The following is a 25,038-nucleotide window of genomic DNA, read 5'->3' as shown; positions in this document are numbered from 1 at the left end:
TTCTGTGGTGATGATTCCCACAGATTCTCCGCCCTGAAGAAATTAACTCTCATCTCAGTTCACTCTGAGGCTGTGCCCTTGAGTTCTTGTCTACAGTGGAAATATTTCTCCACATCTAGTCTATCCCTACTTCTGGTGTAAACATCCTGCCCATGTCCAATCTATCCATGTCTGTCAATTTCTGTAAGTTTCAATGAGATTTCCCTTTCATCCTTCTAAACTCCATCAAGTAAAGACCCAGAATCTTCAACCACTCCTAATATGATAAGCCCCAAAGGGGGCCAGGGTTGGGTCACAGATACTTCCAGTCCCCCTCTACTCAATGTTGCCTATGTATTGGGGACCAATCCCCCAGTGCAAGGCCGCTGGAGATGTCCAAACCCAATATTGTAAGGAAATTGGGGACACTTGGCACCAAAGTGTTGTATGTCGATTGGGGCCTCCTCTCCTGGTGGAAGGAGATCAGGGACGTTCCTGTCTCTGTGCCGAATGGTGATTTAGGACACCCTCCTCTGGGTAGCAAAATCAGTGATAAACATAAATCCCACACATCCCGTGTTATATGTAGTTTGGGCAAGCCCTCCCTAATGTTGCATAGAGAATGCACACGCATGAGGGTTTGCTTGGAGAATTGAGACCACCCACCCTGTGGGTGGAAGGTATAACCTGGGGAATCCTTGGAGACTGGGGATCTTCTCTATCCCCAGTATTGAGATTAGAGATCCTTCTATATTATGCTGGATTTGGACAAGGAATGATTGGATGAAGTTTGAGAAATCCTATGCCCACCAATCCCTGACTAGTGTTGATTGGAGATTGCATAGCGTTCCATGGCAATTTGGATGAAATATAACAAAGGCATGTTAGTGCTTTATAATTGGGGAAATGTTCATGCTAACATCAACTCTGCTAGCAGCCTTAATATATGTCTGTAAAAATACATGGTTTGGGTGGAAAACCATGCTCAACTGTGCCACAGCGACGAGAAGGATGATGTACCATCTTAAAACACTTGTCTTTTTGTCCAAGAAAAAAAATGCCCATTCGACTATTAACTGCCCTCGGAAATAGCATTAACAAGTCAATCAATTCAAGTGACAATTAAAGATGGGCAATAAATGCTAGCCCAGCCAGTGATGCTACAATCCTATGAATGAATTTAAAAAAAATCTGCCAGTGGTTTGTACAGTTGATATCAACAATGCTGGGCAAAGGAAGGATCAAATCAGCCAAAACTGTAAGCATCAGGCTACGGACTCCTCCAGGCTGGACTGCAGGCTATTATGATCAGACCGAGCCTCTTGTATGAATTCTACAAAATATGTGCCACTAATACTTCATCATTTTTTAATACTTCAGCAGGGATTCTATTTGCTCATGATGCCTTGTTGTACCTTAGCCTTTGAATGGCCTTTGTCACATTTCAGCAGATTGGGACTGTGCTATGGTGGCAGTGGGTAGAATGCTGTGTGGTAGAGTGACAACAGTAACGTTGAAGACACGGTTTCAGTTAATGAGATTTCTTTGCAGTGGGCACCAACTGTCTTCCAGTCCTCCATGAGCACCTTTCTGTTCTTAGCTGGGGGATGGGGATGTAGAATCGTGGACTATGGGGACTACTATGTGGACTAAAGAAATCACACAAATCTTGTTTGCCCGCGAACTGCTGGGTCTGTTGCAATTTCTGTACCCATTATCTGTTCCTTAGGTTGTGAGTATTTTGCTGGACGTTGACCTATAGTAGACTGTACAGCTGCTTTATAGTTCTCAGTTTGACTGCTGTTTTAGGTTCAGAAATGCCTTATGCCTATGGCTTATTAGCTCTTGGATCTCCTGGTTGTTCTCATCAAACCAGTTTTGGTGTTTCCTAGATAAGTGTCTCTTCACTGCAGCTGATTATAGAGTGCTTGACAGCAGACCAGGTGCTGTGGACAATGCTGGGTCACCAGGATCTGTCAGTTTGGCAGTGGGCACTAGCTGAATAGGGAGCTCTTCTTGGTGTCTTTGAGTACCTCAGTGTTTACTTTCCTGCAGTATTATTTCTGTTATTATTGGGACAACAATAATGTTGATAACGGAAAGATCAGACTGTGGTTTGACTAGTAGACCTCAACTCCGGCATGACACAGTGATATACACATCCTTTCAATCCCTTGCTTGGATGATGACATAGTTGAGCAGGTTCCAGTAATTGGAGCAAGAGTGGTGCCATGATGCTTTGTACTGTCTCTCTCAGATGAACAAAATGTTGGCTATGATAACACAATGTTGTAAACATTTTGTCAGGAGCAGGGTGCATTGCCATTGGATTTTTTATTGCAAAAATATACTTTTTCATAAAAATACATCAGTATGCACAGTTACTAAAGCAGTTCAGTACAGTCTTTGCGCATGAAGAACAAGGTTGGAAACAAAAAAAAAGAAACATTGGAATTTGTCATTCCCTGCAGTTGTTTTTCCCCAAATCCTTTCTGAGATAGTAGGAACTGCAGATGCTGGAGATTCTGAGATAACACAGTGTGGAGCTCCATCCCCGCCTCTTTGACAGGTCTGTCTCCTCTCCACCTATCTTCTCCTCTATCCATCTTCTATCTGCCTCCCCCTCTCTCCCTATTTATTTCAGAACCCCCTTCCCCTCCCCCATTTCTGAAGAACAGTCTAGGCCCGAATCGTTACTTTTCCTGCTCCTATGATGCTGCTTGGCCTGCTGTGTTCATCCAGCTCTACACCTTGTTTCCCAAAACCCCCTCTGCTGGGCGCACCTCCACAGAGGTCTGTATCTTTTCCAACTCAGACACAGCTCACTGAGGAGGATCAACTTGTCGCTTATTGGGTCTATGGCCAGGAGCTCTTTGAGTTTGGTCTAAAATTCCTCTATGGATTTGTCTGTAGCATCCATTCTTGCGGTGCATTTGCTGCATATTGTAGTGCACTATTTCTGGGTGTGGGTGAACCCAAGGAACATGAGGCATTTGTCTACCCTGCAATGGGAGTCTCTTGAAATGACTGACTAATTTATCTGTAAGGTTGGAGCCAACATTGTGGAGGTGATGTTCTTCTTGAAATTAAAGGGATTATGACACATCCAAAGGCTTGTCTCTTGTTCTTATCAATTGCCCTCAGGGAAGGACTTGGCCTTCCCCATCTTCTTCTTAATGCATGTCAGGCAGCAAAAACGCAGACACGTACCTATAGACATAAACACATGCAAGCACCCACATGTGTGAACACTTTGTTACCTTCTGTACTGTGTAACAAGTTCAAATTTCATAATCCAACCTGCTCTTAAACTGAAAGTTTATTTTAACTTTTCTCATTTACACTTACTTTATTTTACTTTTCCTCCCTGTTCACTTTCTCTATTTCTCACTTTCTCTTGCACCCACTTTCTACTTTACTTTCTCTTTGTTTCTCTTTCTCTGCTTTCTTTCTCCTGAATGGACTTCTAAAGGCTGTTTGATAAAGTGCCAGATGATAGGCCAGCAAAATTAATGCTCATGGAATGAAAGGAATGAATACAGTATTGATAAACTATTGGCTGAATAAGAATGCTGACCTGAAGGAAGTGGGTATTTCCGGTTAATAGACTGAAGAAAGTGGGGATTTCCAGGGTACGGTATTAGGACTGCTGCTTTTCCTGAACTGTGATGTGGAGGTGCCGGTGTCAGACTGGGGTAGACAAGGTTAGACATCACCCGACACTGGATTATAGTCCAACAGGTTTATTTTAAAACATAAGCTTTTGGAGCTTCGCTCCTTCTTCAGGTGTTTGTTTGGGAGGTGGCATCAGACGCAGAATTTATAAGTAAAAGATGAAAGGGTGACACCACTGATGAGGATGTGTTAAACAAATCTAAGATATTGTTAAATCATTAATCAGTCAGAAGGTTTTAATTGATTAATATACATATGTAAATCACTGAATTTCTTTCAAGTCACAGCCCTGAGAGAACTAAAGATTTTATCATTGTAAAGAAGAGGTGATATTTTAGGTCAGACAATGCATGTTAGGTGTGAGATAATAAAATGTGAGGCTGGATGAACACAGCAGGCCAAGCAGCATCTCAGGAGCACAAAAGCTGACGTTTCGGGCCTAGACCCTTCATCAGAGAGGGGGATGGGGGGAGGGAACTGGAATAAATAGGGAGAGAGGGGGAGGCGGACCGAAGATGGAGAGTAAAGAAGATAGGTGGAGAGGGTGTAGGTGGGGAGGTAGGGAGGGGATAGGTCAGTCCAGGGAAGACGGACAGGTCAAGGAGGTGGGATGAGGTTAGTAGGTAGCTGGGGGTGCGGCTTGGGGTGGGAGGAAGGGATGGGTGGGAGGAAGAACCGGTTAGGGAGGCAGAGACAGGTTGGACTGGTTTTGGGATGCAGTGGGTGGGGGGGAAGAGCTGGGCTGGTTGTGTGGTGCAGTGGGGGGAGGGGATGAACTGGGCTGGTTTGGGGATGCAGTGGGGGAAGGGGAGATTTTGAAACTGGTGAAGTCCACATTGATACCATATGGCTGCAGGGTTCCCAGGCGGAATATGAGTTGCTGTTCCTGCAACCTTCGGGTGGCATCATTGTGGCAGTGCAGGAGGCCCATGATGGACATGTCATCAAGAGAATGGGAGGGGGAGTGGAAATGGTTTGCGACTGGGAGGTGCAGTTGTTTGTTACGAACTGAGCGGAGGTGTTCTGCAAAGCGGTCCCCAAGCCTCCGCTTGGTTTCCCCAATGTAGAGGAAGCCGCACCGGGTACAGTGGATGCAGTATACCACATTGGCAGATGTGCAGGTGAACCTCTGCTTAATGTGGAATGTCATCTTGGGGCCTGGGATGGGGGTGAGGGAGGAGGTGTGGGGACAAGTGTAGCATTTCCTGCGGTTGCAGGGGAAGGTGCCGGGTATGGTGGGGTTGGAGGGCAGTGTGGAGCGAACAAGGGAGTCACGGAGAGAGTGGTCTCTCCGGAAAGCAGACAGGGGAGGGCCGGGTATGGTGGGGTTGGAGGGCAGTGTGGAGCGAACAAGGGAGTCACGGAGAGAGTGGTCTCTCCGGAAAGCAGACAGGGGAGGACATTCCACATTAAGCAGAGGTTCACCTGCACATCTGCCTGACATTCCACATTAAGCAGAGGTTCACCTGCACATCTGCCAATGTGGTATACTGCATCCACTGTACCCGGTGCGGCTTCCTCTACATTGGGGAAACCAAGCGGAGGCTTGGGGACCGCTTTGCAGAACACCTCCGCTCAGTTCGTAACAAACAACTGCACCTCCCAGTCGCAAACCATTTCCACTCCCCCTCCCATTCTCTTGATGACATGTCCATCATGGGCCTCCTGCACTGCCACAATGATGCCACCCGAAGGTTGCAGGAACAGCAACTCATATTCCGCCTGGGAACCCTGCAGCCATATGGTATCAATGTGGACTTCACCAGTTTCAAAATCTCCCCTTCCCCCACTGCATCCCCAAACCAGCCCAGTTCATCCCCTCCCCCCACTGCACCACACAACCAGCCCAGCTCTTCCCCCCCCACCCACTGCATCCCAAAACCAGTCCAACCTGTCTCTGCCTCCCTAACCGGTTCTTCCTCTCACCCATCCCTTCCTCCCACCCCAAGCCGCACCCCCAGCTACCTACTAACCTCATCCCACCTCCTTGACCTGTCCGTCTTCCCTGGACTGACCTATCCCCTCCCTACCTCCCCACCTACACCCTCTCCACCTATCTTCTTTACTCTCCATCTTCGGTCCGCCTCCCCCTCTCTCCCTATTTATTCCAGTTCCCTCCCCCCATCCCCCTCTCTGATGAAGGGTCTAGGCCCGAAACGTCAGCTTTTGTGCTCCTGAGATGCTGCTTGGCCTGCTGTGTTCATCCAGCCTCACATTTTATTATCTTGGAATCTCCAGCATCTGCAGTTCCCATTATCTCTGATACTATGTTAGGTGTGAGGCCTTCTTTAGAATCTGTTTATGTTTTGGTTTGGAGTGAGACTGGTTTTATTTCTAACGTAGGAATTTATAAAATGCCACAATGACTGTCTATAAATTATGTGCGTTTTGAACAAAATAAAATGCGATTACAAATACAAATTCATCCCATAGATTTACATGTGTGGGTGTGTGTGTGGAGTTGGGGGAGGGGGGGGGCTGAGGGTGAGGGTGTGGGGTGTTGGGAGAGATTGAGATTGAGATTGAGAGTGTGTGTGTGTGTGTGAGAGAGAGAGAGATTCTCTCTTTCTCTCTCTCTCTCTCTCTCTCTCTATCTCACGCATGCACATGCACATGTAAATCTGTGGGGTGAGTTTATATTTGCAGATACATTTTGTTCAAAATGGACTTGGACTTTCAGGGCACAGTTTCAAAATTTGTGAATGACACAAAGCTTGGAAGTATTTTGAATTGTGAGAAGGATAATTATAAACTTTAAAGGATGTAGACTGAGTGGTGGAATGGGTAGGCAAATGGCAGATAAAATTTACTGCAAGAAAAGTATGAAATGAGTAATTTTGTCATGAGGAACCAGAAAAGGCCACCGGTCCGCCTCCCTCTCTCTCCCTATTTATTCCAGAACCCTCACCCCATCCCCCTCTCTGATGAAGGGTCTAGGCCCGAAACATCAGCTTTTGTGCTCCTGAGATGCTGCTTGGCCTGCTGTGTTCATCCAGCCTCACATTTTATTATCTTGGATTCTCCAGCATCTGCAGTTCCCATTATCTCTGATACTATTTTAACCTCACTGCGAAGCCTCTTCCAGGGATGCCTAACCTGAAGAAGTTACCCTCCTCTCTCCGGACCAACCTCAGGGAATCTCTCTCCCATTGATCTTCTTTTCTCTCCATCTTCGGTCCGCCTCCCCCTCTCTCCCTATTTATTCCAGAACCCTCACCCCATCCCCCTCTCTGATGAAGGGTCTAGGCCCGAAACGTCAGCTTTTGTGCTCCTGAGATGCTGCTTGGCCTGCTGTGTTCATCCAGCCTCACATTTTATTATCATATAAACTAAAGGGTACAGTTTGAAAGGGTTTGCAGGAACAGAGGGATATATGAACATACACGTGAAGATACGGATCAGGAGCAGGAGCAGGCCATTCAGCCCCTTGAGCCTGCTTCACCATTCAATAAGATCATGGCTGATCTGACTACGCCCTCAACTATATTCCCACTACCTCCAATAAATTTTCAAGAATCTATCTCCCTCTGCCTTTAAAAATATTCAAGGGCCCTGCTTCCACCACCTTTTACTGGGAGAGTTCCAAAGACTAGCAATTATTTGTTAAGAATTAACCTATTCTCTCTTATAAATAAGCATTTGCTTATTTTTTAAAAGTGACCCCCAGTTCTAGATTCTTCCATATGAAGAAACATCTTCATGTTTGCCTGTTAAGACGCCCAGAATTTTGCATGGCTCAATCAAGTCACCTCTTTTTTTTAAACTGCAGTGGGGACAAACATAACCTGTCCAAGTTTCGTCATAAGACGATCTGCCCATTTCCAGCATTAAGGTGTAGAGCTGGATGAACACAGCAGGCCAAGCAGCGTCAGAGGAGCTGAAAGGCTGACATTTTGGGCCTAGACCCTTCTTCAGGGTCCAGGCCTGAAACATCAGCCTTCCTGCTCCTCTAATGCTGCTTGGCCTGCTGTGTTCATCCAGCTCTACACCTTATTATCTCAGATTCTCCAGCATCTGCAGTTCCTACTATCTGTCATTTCCAGAATTAGACTTGTAAAGACTGAAATGCACAGAATACTTTTACATTGTTCCTTGAGGGAAGTGACTATTACTGTGCCTAGTACTTTAGATGTGGACTTGCCAGTGCCATGTATAACTGAAGCATAGTTTTCCTCCTTTTGTAGTCGGTTCCTGTTGTGAGCAATGTGGACATTCTATTAGCTTTCGTAATTACCTGCTTTACCTGAATATTGACCTTTTGTGATTCATGCACAAGGATCCCCCGTGTCTCAGAGTTCTGCAGTCTTACATTGGTGTGGCATGGTGGTTCAGTGCTTATCACCACTGCCACTCAGCGTCAGGGACCTGGGTTTGATTCCAGCCCCGGGGTACTGTCTGTGTGGAGTTTGCACATTCTTCCTGAGTCAGTGGGGATTTTTCCATCCCCACCCCTGTCTGCTTTCCGGAGAGACCACTCTCTCCGTGACTCCCTTGTTCGCTCCACACTGCCCTCCAACCCCACCACACCCGGCACCTTCCCCTGCAACCGCAGGAAATGCTACACTTGCCCCCACACCTCCTCCCTCACCCCTATCCCAGGCCCCAAGATGACATTCCACATTAAGCAGAGGTTCACCTGCACATCTGCCAATGTGGTATACTACATCCACTGTACCTGGTGTGGCTACCTCTACATTGGGGAAACCAAGCGGAGGCTTGGAGACCGCTTTGCAGAACACCTCCGCTCAGTTCGCAACAAACAACTGCACCTCCCAGTCGCAAACCATTTCCACTCCCCCTCCCATTCTCTAGATGACATGTCCATCATGGGCCTCCTGCAGTGCCACAATGATGCCACCCGAAGGTTGCAGGAACAGCAACTCATATTCCACCTGGGAACCCTGCAGCCTAATGGTATCAATGTGGACTTCACCAGTTTCAAAATCTCCCCTTCCCCTACTGCATCCCTAAACCAGCCCAGTTCGTCCCCTCCCCCCACTGCACCACACAACCAGCCCAGCTCTTCCCCCCCCACCCACTGCATCCCAAAACCAGTCCAACCTGTCTCTGCCTCCCTAACCGGTTCTTCCTCTCACCCATCCCTTCCTCCCACCCCAAGCCGCACCCCCATCTACCTACTAACCTCATCCCACCTCCTTGATCTGTCCGTCTTCCCTGGACTGACCTATCCCCTCCCTACCTCCCCACCTATACTCTCCTCTCCACCTATCTTCTTTTCTCTCCACCTTCGGTCCGCCTCCCCCTCTCTCCCTATTTATTCCAGAACCCTCACCCCATCCCCCTCTCTGATGGAGGGTCTAGGCCCGAAACGCCAGCTTTTGTGCTCCTGAGATGCTGCTTGGCCTGCTGTGTTCATCCAGCTCCACATTTTATTATCTTGGATTCTCCAGCATCTGCAGTTCCCATTATCTCTTCCTGAGTCAGTGTTTGTTTCCTCCGGGTGCCCTGGTTTCCTCCCACAGTACAAAGATGTATGGGCTACATGAATTAGCCATGCGAAATGCAAGGTTATATTGATAGGATATGAGGTGGGTTTGGCTGGGATGCTCTTTGGACGGTCATTGTGGACTCAATGGGTTGACTGGCCTGCTTCCACTCTTTAGGGATTCCATGATTCTATGAATTAAATTACTTTATTATTCTTCCTACCAAAATGGGCAACTTCACATTTTCTCACATTTGCTGCATTTTGTCCACTCACTTAATCCATCTGATATCTTTTAAGAATTTTCTTGTCTCCTCTTCACAGCTTACTTTCCCACTTATCTTCACATCATTGGCAAATTTGGCAACCACATCTTCTGTTCCTCCAAAGTCATTCATACAAATTATAAACAGTTGAGGTCCTGGCAGCACCTATTACACCTTGCCAACTTGAAAAGATCCATTTACACCAACTCACTGCTACTTAGCCAGCCAATCTTCAATCCATGCTGAAATAACTGCACAGAGGCTAGTATCCTGTGTGTGGTACACTGGCTTTGGCCAGCCAGCTTGGAGTCAGACATCTGAAATGAGCAGATTCTCATCTCCTAGTTACATTGTTCACCAAAGGTTTTCCGTGAACGAGATCAACCTGGTTCCAATCACCATACTCCTCCTACACCAGGAGCTTTTATTTCCTGCAATAACATGGGGCACCTTTTCAATTCTATGCATAAATCAGTGAAGATAAGAGGGCAGTTTGAGAAAGTGTTTACAGAACAGGGTCCATAACGTACAAAAGCAAGAAGGCTATGGTTAACCTGTACAAAATCCTTGTTTGGCCTCAGCTACAATATTGTGTTGATTCCTGGGCACTGCACTTTAGAAAACAAGTAAAAGCATTAGAAAAGTTGCAGAAAAGATTCATGAGATTCATCCAAAGATGAGACAGGTAGCTGGAATGTTAATCCCACCTTCTTCAATCTATTTTCCACAAGGAATAGATGATTGAGAGAAGATTTGTAAGATGTTTCCAAAGTCAGGAAGAGTTTGAACAGAGCAGATGGTGAGTAACTATCCACATTGGTTGAAGGGTTGAGAACCTCACAGCACTGATGGAAGGTGATTGGCAAAGTAAGCAGGGGTAAAGTGGGGAAAAATCTGTTTTTACTGAACCTGGTGAAATGCTGTGCGTGACAGTGTTTGGGAGGCAAATTCAAGCAAGGATTCAGTAGACAATTGGACAAATACCTGAAGAGGAAATGAGAGCGATCATTGGTACGTCAGACAGAATGGCCGCCTCCTGTATGGTAATCACTCCAGAATTTTTTGATTCTAAGCCTGACTCTCTCTCTCTCTCTTCATTTTCTTTCTTTTTTTTGTCCTCTCTTTATTCCTTATTCAAATGATAAAGTCTCACATGTAGCGTTACTTTATAAAAGAACATGGACATATCTTCTTGCAAATATTACCATATTGTAAGTAAATGTCTCATGGATCAGCAGCAGAATATTGAATCACAATCTGTAACCTCATGGACTAGCACATCCCTCTCTCTGCTGTTCACGTCAAGCTAGGAGATCAACCTTGGTTTATTGAAGAGAGCAGGAAACTGCACAAGGCATACCTAAAAATGAGGTGCCAACATAGTGAAGCTACAACATGGGACAGAGGCATGTGAAACAGCAGAGGCTGCATGCTGTTGAGAGAGTTAAGCAAACCCAAATCTAATGGACCAAAGTGCTCTAGGAGTACCACATTCAGTCATAGATGTTAACGGTCAATTAAATGACTAACAGGGAGATGGAGGCGTCAAAAACATGCAGCAAGATATAGAAAGCATCTGGGCTTGGTTAGGTGGTGCTTGAAGAAGTGGATTGATGAGTTACTTGGGTTTTCACATGCTCTTTCTGTTCCACCAGGCCTATTGGAGTTGCTCACGACGGGTTGGCACCGTTGCAGAAGCTTCTTCTTCAGGTTAGGTGGTCTTGGGTTAGCTGAGGATATTCAATTTTTTTCAGGGAGCTTTTGAAAACATCCTTGAAGCATTTCCTCAGCCTTCCTTATAACCACTTGCTGCGATGGATCCTGGAGTAGAGAGCTTGTCTCAGGCATGTGGCAATATAGCTCACCTAATGTACTGATAGCAGTAATCGGTGCCTTGATATTGAGGATATTGGCCTGAGGGAGGATACTGATATGCCTCTATTGCGTTTTGATCTTTAGGACTTTATTCCCATTATTATTAGAAATATTTATCTAGGGACTTGAGAGGCCGTTATTAATCTGATGCACACTTTAATGGTATAACCAACTGTGCTAAACATGCTTAAACTCTAATGCTTTAAAGTGTTCAGATCACCAGACAAATTGTAGTAAAGACAGAAAGTGAAGGAATAACTGGCAGTGTTGTGGAGAGAAACAGAATTCATTTTGGAATCAAATGTGACTCTTCTTCTTCGTACTTGAAATTACTACTTTCTGTTTCTATTCCAGACCTCCAGCACTTGTGGTATTTTACTTTTATTTGAGGGAAATTGTAATAATGCAAAGCAATTATGAGATGAAAAGTAGACTAAGATCCATCTATTTTGGTAAATACATGATACGATGATCATGGGAGTTAACCTGTCATAATAGAGATCTGCCTCAAGTGGTGTCCTTCATTTGATCATCGGAGCCTCCCATGTCTAATGCAATTTTCTTGTTTGCTTTTTGTCTACGGTCTATAGCATGTTTTAATTTCTTAGAATATTGACAAGCCAACCTTCTTGCATTTTCTTGATGATAGTCACCAACAATCTCTCCTTTTCACCATCTTGGGAGATCCTTTGCTGCTACCATGTCCTCATGGTCATAGAGCTGTACAGTATGGAAACAGATCCTTCAGTCCAACTTGACCATGCTGACCTGATAGCCTAAATTAATCTGGTCCCATTTGCTGGCATTTGGCCCATATCCCTCCAAACCCTTCCTATTCATGTACCAATCCAGATGCCTTTTAAATATTGTAATTGTACTAGCCTCCACCACTTCCGGTGGCAGTTCCATCCATACATACACAACCCTCTGTATGAAAAAGTTGCCCTTTCAGACCATAAGACATAGGAGTGGAAGATTCCACTCCCATTCGGCCCATCAAGTCCACTCCGCCATTTAAAGTCCACTCCGCCATTTAAATCATAGCTGATTGGCATTTCAACTCCACTTCCCTGCACTCTCCCCATAGCCCTCGATTCCTTCTGAGATCAAGAATCTGTCGATCTCTGCCTTGAAGGCATCCAACGTCCCGGCCTCCACTGCACTCTGTGGCAATGAATTCCATAAGCCCACCATTCTCTGGCTGAAGAAATATCGTCTCATTTCAGTTTTAAATTTATCCCCTCTAATTTTAAGGCTGTGCCCACGGGTCCTAGTCTCCCTGCCTAACGGAAACAACTTCCCAGCGTCCACCCCTTCTAAGCCATACATTATCTTGTAAGTTTCTACTAGATCTCCCCTCAACCTTCTAAACTCTAATGAGTACAATCCCAGGATCCTTAGCCATTCATCACACGTTAAACCTACCATTCCAGGGATCATCCGTGTGAATCTCCGCTGGACACGCTCCAGGGCTAGTATGTCCTTCCTGAGGTGTGGGGCCCAAAAAAAGGTCCCTTTTAAATCCTTCCGCTCTCACCTTAAACCAAGCCCCCTCGTCCCCACCTGCCTAACCTGTTCTTCCTCTCACCTATCCCCTCCTCCCACCTCTAGCCGCACCTCCATTTCCTACCTACTAACCTTATCCCGCCCCCTTGACCTGTCCGTCCTCCCTGGACTGACCTATCCCCTCCCTACCTCCCCACCCCCCCACCCATATTCTCCTCTCCAGCTATCTTTTCCTCTATCCATCTTCAGCCCACTTCCCCCCCCCCCCCAACTATTTATTTCAGAATCCTCTCCCCATCTCCCTTTTCTGATGAAGGGTCTAGGCCCGAAACATCAGCTTTTGTGCTCCTAAGATCCTGCTTGACCTGCTGTGTTCATCCAGCCCCACACTTTGCCCTCTAGTTTTGGACTCCCCTATCCCGGGGAAAAGACCTTGACTATTCACCCTATCCATGCTCTTCATGATTTTATAAGCCTCTATAAGGTCATCCCTCAACCTCCAACACTCCAGGGAAAATAGCCCCAGCCTATTCAGCTCTCCCTTTAGCTCAAACCCTCCAACCCTGGTAATATTCTTGTAAGTCTTTTCTGAACTCTATCAAGTTTCACAACATCTCTCCTATAGCAGGGCTGCCATGAATTTGCTATACTTATCTTCAGTGTGTTTTCAATTGACACATTGCAGGAGACGCTTGAAATCACAGCAATCATATCTATTGATTAGTTCGCAAGAATCCAGAGATAAGGTGAGGGGAAAAAAACCCTCCCTACTTACTTAAGATTCAGAAGACATTGGCCTGAAGTCACCTGCTCCTTGCTGCACTCCCCTTGTAACGTATCTCGTTAGTAATATATTGTACGCTAAAATGTAATTTCCAGAAATAAATCTACATGACCCAGATTTTTCTGGAGTGCACCATTTTGTGTGCTTGTTTTTTGTTATTGTTCCTTATCTTTCACTTGAAACCAGTGAGGCACCTAGGGAACTAGGTAAGTGAGAAGGCCGATAGTATGTCTTCTTAGATTTAGGGATCGAGACAGAGGAACAATGGCTCAGTTAATAGGGTTTTACTCTACCCGTACTCGATACAGTGTGAACCTTGAAGAACACATCAAGTCAGGCAGCATCAAGGGCTAGGAGAGTCTTAATCAGTCCTGATGAAGGATCTAGACACAAAACATAAACGCTCCTAATCCTCTAATGCTGCCTGATCTGCCGGGTTCTTCCAGCTCCACACTGTATCAACTCTGATCCAGCATCTGCAGTTCTTGCTATCTCCGAGGTGTACTTTGCCTGTAGCGAGGTCTTTGGTTGGTTCTGTACTGATATTTCACCTGAACTGTTGTCTTGGCAGTTTTTGTTAATGGTGGTTTGCCATTACCGATCACTGTCAGGTCCCAAAGTCTTCCATTTTAAGAATGAAAATCAAATCTGTGCTGTTGGTGTTACATCTAAGCCATACACTAGCTGTGTAAGTTAACCCAACCTCATTTAGAAAGGCAAATAAAAAGAGGGAAAGAAAGATTGAATTAAAAGAGAGACAAAAAGAAAGGACTTAGGGACATTTTTTAAAAGACGTAAAGACAAGAAACAATTTGCTACTCATAGGAGTGAGACCTCACAGTTTCAATTGTACTTTTTCTGAGTCAGAGGCACTGGCTGGATTGCTGGATTGCGATGCAGTGTGACACTAACAGGTTGAGTTGAATTCCTGCACCGGCTGAGCTTACTGTGAAGGACTCCCCCCCTCCCCCCCCCCCACCCCCCTCAACCTCTCTCCTCACCTAAGGCGTGGTGGCCCTCAGGTTAAACCACCACCAGTTGTCTCTGTCTAATGAGAGAGCAGCCTATGCTCTGGTAAGACTGGTGACTTTTTCATTGTAGGAACTTAACTCTTGTGATTGAAAAAAATGTCCTTAGTGACACGAAGAACCAGCCTTAACACTCTGTGTGAATTTAATTCATTTTCGCAGCACAAATGCTGCACTTCCTTGAAACTCGTGGAGAGAGTGAGGGTGAGCTGCTGTTTTAACAAGGCCAAAGGCAAGGAAGCGTAAATTGTCCAGCAATTTGTGGCATTTTAATACACATCGATAAGCTATTTCTCATCATAAATTACTGAATGATGCACACAGTAACAATGGTGAGAACAAATTCTTTGCCATTCTTTCTGCAATTTATTTTGAATTTACCATTCCCCACCTTTCAAGTGCAGGCTATGATGTATTGTCCTAACAAGGTGCAATATCTTGTCATAAAAGGTACAAACCTGTATAGTTGCAGGCAGCAGAACAATACAATTACTAGCAGTCTCTTGTCACTCGGGCTGTTTAGTGTGCTGACGGCACTTCACAAAGGAGAAACTGAATGTTAGCTGAACTAAAGTTAGTGGTGTGTAATGCTTATGCCACACTCTTCATCCATCAGCTCAATTTCACCCACCACCATCTTTGCCTAGTGACAGGTCTGCAAAGGCCAGTACTTCACCCTGGTCCAGTCTCTGCAATCTCGGGTGCAATCTAAGATTGGAAGGACTGAATCTGTTATTCCGTTGCCAGGTACTTTAAATGTAAACAATTAGAATATTTTGCATTTTTTATTGTCCTTTTATGACATATATTGGTGCACAGTATCTCATATGAAAGACTGTCACAGAGGGTCACTTGTGATGTCATTATTTTGTGGACAAATATCCCTGTAAATACTGAGTGAAGTTGTCATAAACCTTTCGTTTATATCAGAATTCTAAATGCCAAGTTAACTCCCCAGCAATATTTATACCTGCTATTTAATCAATGGGAGAAAGTCATTAGCATAATATGAACAGATTGCAATGTTTTAACCTAATCAGAATTATTGGTTTTGCATTTACCATATGTAGCAATTCCACTTAAGTAAATGGGGAATAGGGTAAGAGTTCTGAGATTGTAATAAATTCTGGACCTGATGCTCAGTACAATATTATTCCATCAGTCTAGTAATAGGAGAGTGCCTTACTTTCTGAGCAATTTAAAGGACAACAGCACCTCAATTATAATTGCAGTTAACTGAAAGGTCACTTAATATTATAGTGTTTTTAATGTTGCTTGTTCATTTTGATTACCAGGTTTTGTGATGCCTTTCTTTCTTTGTTGTCGGGCATGTGCTAGAAACCTGAAACTCTGTTCATCCCCAGAAAGCGATTGAGACTCTGTCAATTGAAAGTTCCAAGACCAGCTTTCATTGATTTTTTTTTGTTATTGAAGGAATCAAAGAAATGTGGAACAGGGGCAAACGAATGAAGTTGAACATATGGGGCAATTTATTTGAAGTGTTTAAATTGATTTAAAAAGTGGTATGGGAGCTATTCCTTTTCATTTCCCCAGCGAAACTATTTCCTCTCATGAGGAGCCCCAGAATAAGGATGTAATCTCTAATTTGGAACAAAGTCCAGAAGAATTTCTTCATGCAAAGCATGGTAGAAATCTGGAACTTTATCCCCAAAAAAGCCATTAAGACTGAGTATCAAAGTTAAATTTCAAAACTGAGTTCTGTAGAATTTTGCTAGGTAAGCAAACTGAGGTGAGCAGGCAGAATTAAGGTATAGACCAACCTTGATCTAATTGAATGACACACCCTTGTTTCTATTTTTATGTTACTGCACCCCATTAAGTTTGTCTACTAGTAAATGGCAACTTACAATAGCAGTTGAACCCTTAAATGCTGATGGTAATGCTAATAAGCCTTTTTGAAGCAGCCAGATATATAAGCAAAGGGGTTGTGGGGTGTTCTCCATGTGTTAGTGCAGAAAGGCTTTGTCTGGCATCACAGTGTGGATTGTTACACAGTATGGTGTATGACAACATGAAAAATAGCTTGCATTGATAGTATACTTTAAAGTCGTGAAACATCTCAACCTACTTCACACCTACGTGTTCTGAGAAAATTTGGCACTGAATCACATAAGATAAGCAATTAAAGACTGTTGGAGAGGTTTAGCAGGTCTGGACGCTTCTATGGGAAGAGACATAGTTAGTATTTTGAGTCCAATGTGACTCTTGTTTGGAACTGAAGAGCAGTGGAAGTGTTTTATGCTGTTATGAAAATGAGGGGATCTAGAGAAACAAAATAGCTAGGGAGAAAAGAGGATGATGGGAATTAGAGATCCGAGGTGTACGGAACAAAAGACAAAGGGCATGGGAATGACTGTAGAGAAGAAACAAAGCATAAGCCTAGAGTGAATGCTAATATCAGAATAAAGATTATTAAATAACCGGTAGAGGTTTTAAGGATGGGAAAATTGACCAGAGATGTTAGGTTTTTAAGTGAGAGAGGGAGAGACAGAAAGACTTAGGGAGATAGCAAGAATCGCAGATGCTGGAGTCAGAGTCCATACTGTGTAGATTTGGAGGAACACAGAAGGTCAGGCAGCATCAGAGGAGCAGGGGAGTCAATGTTTCGGGCCTATACCCTTCATCAGGACTTAGGGAGAGTATCTCAGAGCTTTAGACCTCAACAACTAAAGGCACAGTTGTCAATGACAGGGCAATTAACGTCTGGGATGTGCAAGAGGTCAGAATTAAGGAATCTTGGAGGTAATTACACACATAATCAGTGATGAGACTAGGGAAGGACTTGAGTTTGAAGATGAGAATTTTAAAATCAAGGCATTGCTGGAACAGAAGTCAACATAGACCATTGAGCATAAGGATGATACAGTTGGGCGTGAGTAGGGGCATAGCCAGCAGAGGTTTCAAGGAGCTCAGGTTTATTGAGCTTGGAAGATGGGTGGGCAGCCAAGAACGTGTTGAAATATGTGCATTAAACAACTTCTTGCTCACTTTTGATTTTATCTACACTGACCTTACTGATGACGTGATTGTTGGGTAGGAGGAAAGGAATGTTTTTTCTTTGATGGGAAGGAGTTAATCCTACAGGTCTTTTTCATCCTTCTTGAAACCAGGAATGACACTGAGTGAGGAGGCATAGTAGCCTTTCATCCTGCCGAGCTCAATAGAAGTCTGTGAATGGAGTGAAGGAGAGAATTAGACCAATGTAGTAAAACGGGGAGTATTGTTCTCATATTTCTTATCTTGGTTGCTGTAGAGTAATTGAAAATTGATTGAAATGATTAGTCAACAACTATCAGAAGGAGGCCTTCCAACACCTTCACAGAACAAGGAACAACTTCAGAGACCGATAAGGAAGGTAAAATCATATGGTATCCAGGATAACTTAACAGGTTGAATCCAAATTTGGCTTAGTTGTAGAAGTCAAAGGGTGGTGGTGGTGGAAGACTGTTTGTGTGACTTGAGGCTGGCATCTAGGAGTGTGCCATAGGGATCAGTTCTGGGTCCCTTATTGTTTGTGAAATGTATAAATGATAAAGAAGAAAATGGGAGGGGTGGGGAGATGTTAAATAAGTTTGCAATAAGCAAAGACTGAGTCATAGAGATCAGTATCACAGAGAAAGACCCTTTGGCCCAAAAAATATCACCAACTATTCTAATCCTATTTTCCTACATTTAGCCTATAGCTTTCTATGTCTTGGGGCACATCTAAATACTTTTTAAATGTCGTGAGGGTTTCTGAGTCTACCATCCTTACAGGTAGTGAATTTAAGATTTCCACTGCCCTCTCACATCCTTTCTAAGCCTTCTGCCCTTTACCTCAAATCAATGCCCCAGATTATTGATCAAAGGGAATAATTTCTTCCTGATGATGTTATCTGTATCCTTCATAATTTTATACATCTCAATCGTGTCCTCCCTCAGACTTCTTTGCTCCAAGGAGAACGACTCTAGTCTATCCAAGCTCTCTGCAGCCCAGATAGCCTCCAGGTAAACCTCCTTGGCACCGTCTCCAATGCTATCATATCCCTTCTGTAATGTGGATTCCAGAACTACACATAATATCTAATTGTGGCCTAACTGATATTTTTCACAGTTGTACCATAAACTTCCTGCTCTAAACTCTATGTTTTGACTAATAAAGGTTAACGGTAAGGAAGAGGTCTTGCATTACAGGAGGATGGATTGGTCAGATGGACAGAAATAACAAATCAAGGCAGTACGCAATGAATGGCAGGATACTAGGAAGCACAGAGGATCAGAAGGATCCTGGGGTGGTGGTTCACAGATCACTGAAGGGACAAGGGCACATTAACAGGGTGGCTAAGAAGACTTACAGAAACCCTGCCTTTATTGGTCATGGCATGGCTTAGAAGAGCAGGTAAGTTTTGTTGAAGCTGTACAGGACTTGGGTTAGACCATAGCTGGAATACTGTTGTACTGTACTGGAGCTGCAGCTATCTAACATTCCATAGGAAGGCTATTATTTGCACTGGAGGTGGTGCAGTTGAGATCCACCAGATTGTTACCTGGGATGTAACAGTGTCGTTCTGAAGAGAGGCTGGATAAGCTTGGGTGTTTTCTTTGGAGCAGAGGAGGTTGACAGGAAACCTAATTAAAGTGTATGAATTTATGAAGGGCATGCACAGGGTGGATAGAAAGCAGTTGTTCCCAATAGTTGAAGGATCAATAATAACAGTTTTCAGGTAAAAGGGATTTGAGGATAATAAAATGTGAGGCTGGATGAACACAGCAGGCCAAGCAGCATCTCAGGAGCACAAAAGCTGACGTTTCGGGCCTAGACCCTTCATCAGAGAGGGGGATGGGGGGAGGGAACTGGAATAAATAGGGAGAGAGGGGGAGGCGGACCGAAGATGGAGAGCAAAGAAGATAGGTGGAGAGGGTGTAGGTGGGGAGGTAGGGAGGGGATAGGTCAGTCCAGGGAAGACGGACAGGTCAAGGAGGTGGGATGAGGTTAGTAGGTAGCTGGGGGTGCGGCTGGGGGTGGGAGGAAGGGATGGGTGAGAGGAAGAACCGGTTAGGGAGGCAGAGACAGGTTGGACTGGTTTTGGGATGCAGTGGGTGGGGGGGAAGAGCTGGGCTGGTTGTGTGGTGCAGTGGGGGGAGGGGATGAACTGGGCTGGTTTAGGGATGCAGTGGGGGAAGGGGAGATTTTGAAACTGGTGAAGTCCACATTGATACCATATGGCTGCAGGGTTCCCAGGCGGAATATGAGTTGCTGTTCCTGCAACCTTCGGGTGGCATCATTGTGGCAGTGCAGGAGGCCCATGATGGACATGTCATCAAGAGAATGGGAGGGGGAGTGGAAATGGTTTGCGACTGGGAGGTGCAGTTGTTTGTTGCGAACTGAGCGGAGGTGTTCTGCAAAGCGGTCCCCAAGCCTCCGCTTGGTTTCCCCAATGTAGAGAAAGCCGCACCGGGTACAGTGGATGCAGTATACCACATTGGCAGATGTGCAGGTGAACCTGTTTTTTGAGGAAACCTGTTTTCAACCAGAGGGTGGTGCGAATCTGGACTGCACTGCCTGTGAAGGTAGTTGAAATGGGAAACTTTTACAATGTACTTGGATGAGCATTTGAAATGTCATAACATTCAAAGCTATGGGCCAACTGCTGGAAAATGGGACTTGGTAGATTTGTACTAGCTTTTTATTGGCGCAGACTGTAAGGGCCAAAAGTCCTCTTTATTACATGACTATAAGTGTGCACAGGCAATACACATCCTCTCTGGCCTTTAAAGAATGAAAGATTCTTCAAATGATGAATTTAAATTCCATCTGTCATTCGAACCTGGGTCCCCAAAACATTATCTGGATCTCTGGAATAACAGTCCAGTGAAAATACCACTAGGCCATTCCCTTCCACTATGAGTTGAGTAGATGTAAGGAGTGAAGACTAGAGGGTATAACAGCCTTTAACACAATTGGTCTAAAATCTGAGAGAAACAAAGTGAGCCTTCTAACCATCCCAAGTTATGAAGGATCTAGGCCCGAAAAGTCAGCTTTTGTGCTCCTAAGATGCTGCTTGGCCTGCTGTGTTCATCCAGCTCCACACTTTGTTATCCCATCTTGGCTGTTGTCTTCCTCGATGGTAGTCTCCGAACTGTTAGCTAATCCTTTTGACGATTCAGAACAATGGTTAATTTGCGGAAAAATTGTGCATTTAAAAGGTGCAATTCACGAATGCATTATGTCCCAAATTTATTCATAGCATGCAGAACAAAGAAAGGGAATTCATGGAATGTTTACAGGATGGCTTTTTGGAACAGCTTGTGATAAGCCCACAAGGGAGCAGGCTATTCTGGACTTAGTGCTATGTAATGAGCCTGACTTTATGAAAGATCTTAAAGTAAGGGAACACTTAGGAGGCAGCGATCATAATATGGTATTTAGCCTGCAGTTTGAAAGAGAGAAGGCAAAATCGGATGTAATGGTGTGACAGTTAAATAAAGGTAATTACAGGGGCATGAAAGAGGAATTGACGAAAATCGATTGGAAGCAGAGCCTAGCAGGGAAGACAGTAGAGCAACAATGGCAGGAGTTTCTAGGTGTAATTGAGGACACAGTACAGAGGTTCATCCCAAAGAAAAGAAAGATTATCCGGGGCGATTAAACAGCCATGGCTGACAAAGGAAGTCAGAAAATGTATCAAAGAAAAAGAGACAGCCTATAAAGTGGCCAAGAGCACTGGGAAATCAGAGGATTGGGAAGGCTACAAAAACAAACAGAGAAATAAGGAAGGAGAGGATCAAATATGAAGGTAGGCTAGGTAATAATATTAGAAATGATAGTAAAAGTTTCTTTCAATACATAAGAAACAAATGAGAGGCAAAAGTGGACATTGGGCCGCTCCAAATTGATGATGGAAGGCTAGTGATGGGAGATGAGGAAATAGCTGAAGAACTTAATAAGTACTTTGCGTCAGTCTTCACAGTGGAAGACATGAGTAGTATGCCAACAATTAGGGAGAGCCAGGGGGCAGAGGTGAGTATGGTAGGCATTACAAAAGAGAAAGTGTTAGAAAAGCCAAAAGGCCTAAAAATTGATAAAGCTCCTGACCCCGATGGGGTTCTGAGGGAGGTGGCTGAGGAAATAGTGGAGGCTTTGGTCGTGATCTTTCAAAAGTCACTGGAGTCTGGGAAAGTCCCAGATGATTGGAAAATCGCTGTTGTAACCCCCTTGTTTAAGAAAGGATCAAGGCAAAAGATGGAAAATTACAGGCTGATTAGCCTAACCTCGGCTGTTGGTAAAATTCTAGAATCCGTTGTTAAGGATGAGATTTCTAAATTCTTGGAAGTGCAGGGTTGGATTAGAACAAGTCAGCATGGATTTAGTAAGGGGAGGTCGTGCCTGACAAACCTGTTAGAATTCTTTGAAGAGGTAACAAGTAGGTTAGACCAGGGAAACCCAGAGGATGTTATCTATCTAGACTTCCGAAAGGCCTTTGATAAGGTGCCTCACGGGAGGCTGCTGAGCAAGGTGAGGGCCCATGGTATTTGAGGTGAGCTACTGGCTTGGATTGAGGATTGGCTGTCTGACAGAAGGCAGAGAGTTGGGATAAAAGTCTCTTTTTCGGAATGGCAACCGGTGACGAGTGGTGTCCCACAGGGTTCAGTGTTGGGGCCACATCTGTTCACTCGATATACTAATGATCTGGATGAAGGGACTCGGGGAATTCTGGCAAAGTTTGCTGATGATACGAAGATAGGTGGACAGGCAGGTAGTACTGAGGAGGTAGGGAGGCCTCAGAAAGATTTGGACAGTTTAGGAGAGTGGTTCAGGAAATGGCTAATGAAATTCAATGTGAGCAAATGCGAGGTCTTGCACTTTTGAAAAAAGAATACAGGCATGGGCTATTTTCTAAATGGTGAGAAAATTCATAAAGCAAAAGTACAAAGGGATCTGGTAGTGTTGGTCCAGGGTTCTCTAAAGGTTAACTTGCAGGTACAGCTTGTGATTAAGAAGGCGAATGTACTGTCATTTATCTCAAGAGGGTTGGAATATTAAAGCAGTGATGTGCTTCTGAGACTTTATAAAGCTCCAGTGTCCAGCGGAGATTCTCACGGATGATCCCTGGAATGTTAGGTTTAACATACGATGAATGGCTGAGGATCCTGGGTTTGCATTCATTAGAGTTTAGAAGGTTGAGGGGAGATCTAATAGAAACTTACAAGATAATGTATGGCTTAGAAAGAGTGGACGCTGGGAAGTTGTTTCCGTTAGGCGGGGAGACTAGGACCCGTGGGCACAGCCTTAGAATTAGAGAGCGTCAATTTGAAACGGAAATGAGGAGACATTTCTTCAGCCAGAGAGTGGTGGGCTTGTGGAATTCATTGCCATGGAGCGCAGTAGAGGCCGAGACGTTAAACATCTTCAAGGTGGAGATTGATAAGTTCTTGATCTCACGAGGAATTACGGGGAGAGTGCAGGGAAGTGGAGTTGAAATGCCCATCAGCCATGATTAAATGGCGGAGTGGACTCGATGGGTCAAATGGCCTTACTTCCACTCCTATGTCTTATGGTCTTAATATTTTTGATGTACGCTTACTGATTCCTTTTCTCTGCCTCTCTGAAGCTCCTATACACTCTGATAACTTAGGCCATTTGATTCTGTTACCACATGTGTCCTCAACACAGACTGCTGCCCAAGATGGCTGTCAATATTGCATGTGGGGCTCAATGACAATGTTCCATAGTGACAGGAATCTCAGGTGTGCCAGTACATCTGTGTGTATACACAGGTGGCATTGACAACTTTTGCAATGTTTTCAGTGTGATAAATATGAATAAGCTTATGCAGTAAGCTTATGTTGTTCAGATGAGAGTAAATTTCACTAGAGTGGTGTATTAAGTGAGGGAATGACTGTGGTGTTGAGAAACAATACATTCAGCCTGGTGAGCTGTTTTGAGAAAGAGCAGCTATGACTGTTCCAAATAATTAATTGTACCAATGTGATGTGTAGTCAGTAAAATCTCTACCAAATTATTACCCATGTTTTGCCTCCCTCTCCACCTCGATAGTCTCTATCCTAATTGTTTTCCTTCACTCCCGTTCTCTGCATTGGTTTTCACATGGTTGTATACAGCTCTGATTCGAAAGTTTAATTCTCATTCATTCACAGCAAAGCAGCTGTGTGTCTTTAAGGGAGACATTGGAATTTGTTCCGTTCTGTGAATGTATGGACTGCCTCATCTCTATGACAGGCAACTGCCACTCGATAGCTTGGCAGTGACATACCAATTCAGTGCTTGTAATCTCTTATACATGCTTGGTGGCTTTGTATGTAAGTGCAGCTAAGGGTGGCTTTGTATGTAAATGCAGAAGTTCATTGCAGCAAGAAAACACTCAGGTAAGTTGGTATATTGTGGGTGATTGAAATAAAGAGATTATGTTGAATTTCTCAGAATAATTTAAAGTACAAAGGGAAACTGTTCAGTCCATTGAAATTATGCTGGCTGACTGGAGCATTCCAGCTAGTCCCATTCTCCTTCATTTCTGTCACCTTGCAAGTTTCATTCTTTCAAGTGCTCATCCAATTTCCTTTAGCAACCATCGATCATTAATGTTTCATCCATTCTTGGAAGCACAAAGATTCTAGATGATTACCATTTACTGTGAAAAATAGTGTTCTTTACACTTACCTGCATATCTTTTTCAAAGCTTTAATCTGTATATAGAGTCAGATTTTTACTTATTGATGATCTGTTTTTATTATTTTGGCAGTGTTTTAATATGTTGACCTCATCGTATTCCATAAAATCTGTCCCTTTTCAAGACATAGAACTGAAAACCTACAGTAAGGTAAGCTCACACCCACCCATGATGGACTTGGGTGAGTAATATGTTGGAGTTGGCGGTTGGTTCACTGAGCTGACTGATTTTCATGCAAACGTTTCGTCTCCCTTCTAGGTGACATCGTCAGTGCAGCGTAGCCTCCATTGAAGTGCTTCTGTCCCGCCCTGAATTTAAATGGTCGAGTCTGTCATGGTGGGCAGTCTTGTTTCTGTAGCGTAGTGGAATGTAGTTAGGCTCAGCTTCAACATGTTTGTTAATTGCATCGGTGGTTGAAAACCAGGCCTCCAGGAATTCTCGTGCTTGTCTTTATGTTGCCTGGCCTAGTACTGTAACAATTGATGTCGTTCTATGTCGGAGTGTATTGAAATGGGGGAAACTCTCCCTCATTTCAAAACAGTCTGACATTTTCTCTTCATTCATTCACGGATGAGGACGTTGCTGGGGAGGCAGCATTTACTTCCCAGAGGGTAGTTAAGAGTCAACCACATTACTGTGGTCTGGAGTCACATGCAGGTAAGGATGGCAGTTTCCTTCCCTAAAGGACATTAGCGAATCAGATAGGTTTTTCCTACAATCGACATTGGATTTGTGGTCATCATTAGAGTCTTAATTCCAGGTATTTATTGAATTCAAATTCCACCATCTG

General features: G+C 44.3%; 1 protein-coding gene across 1 annotated transcript in view; it reads left to right on the top strand.

Annotated features, from left to right (window-relative positions):
• The window catches only part of cfap65 (cilia and flagella associated protein 65), a 168,231-nt gene that overhangs the window by 5,040 nt on the left and 138,153 nt on the right, over positions 1 to 25,038 (top strand). Inside the window, exon 2 of the mRNA XM_048534726.2 lies at positions 24,321 to 24,398. Coding sequence (XP_048390683.2) covers positions 24,330 to 24,398 — 69 coding nt within the window. The 5' untranslated portion in view covers positions 24,321 to 24,329. The remainder of the gene's footprint in view (positions 1 to 24,320; positions 24,399 to 25,038) is intronic.

Source organism: Stegostoma tigrinum, chromosome 7 (genome assembly GCF_030684315.1).
Source record: "Stegostoma tigrinum isolate sSteTig4 chromosome 7, sSteTig4.hap1, whole genome shotgun sequence".
Lineage (NCBI taxonomy): Eukaryota > Metazoa > Chordata > Chondrichthyes > Orectolobiformes > Stegostomatidae > Stegostoma > Stegostoma tigrinum.
Note: the sequence above shows the minus strand (reverse complement) of the source record. Positions and strands in the feature narration are given on the sequence as shown.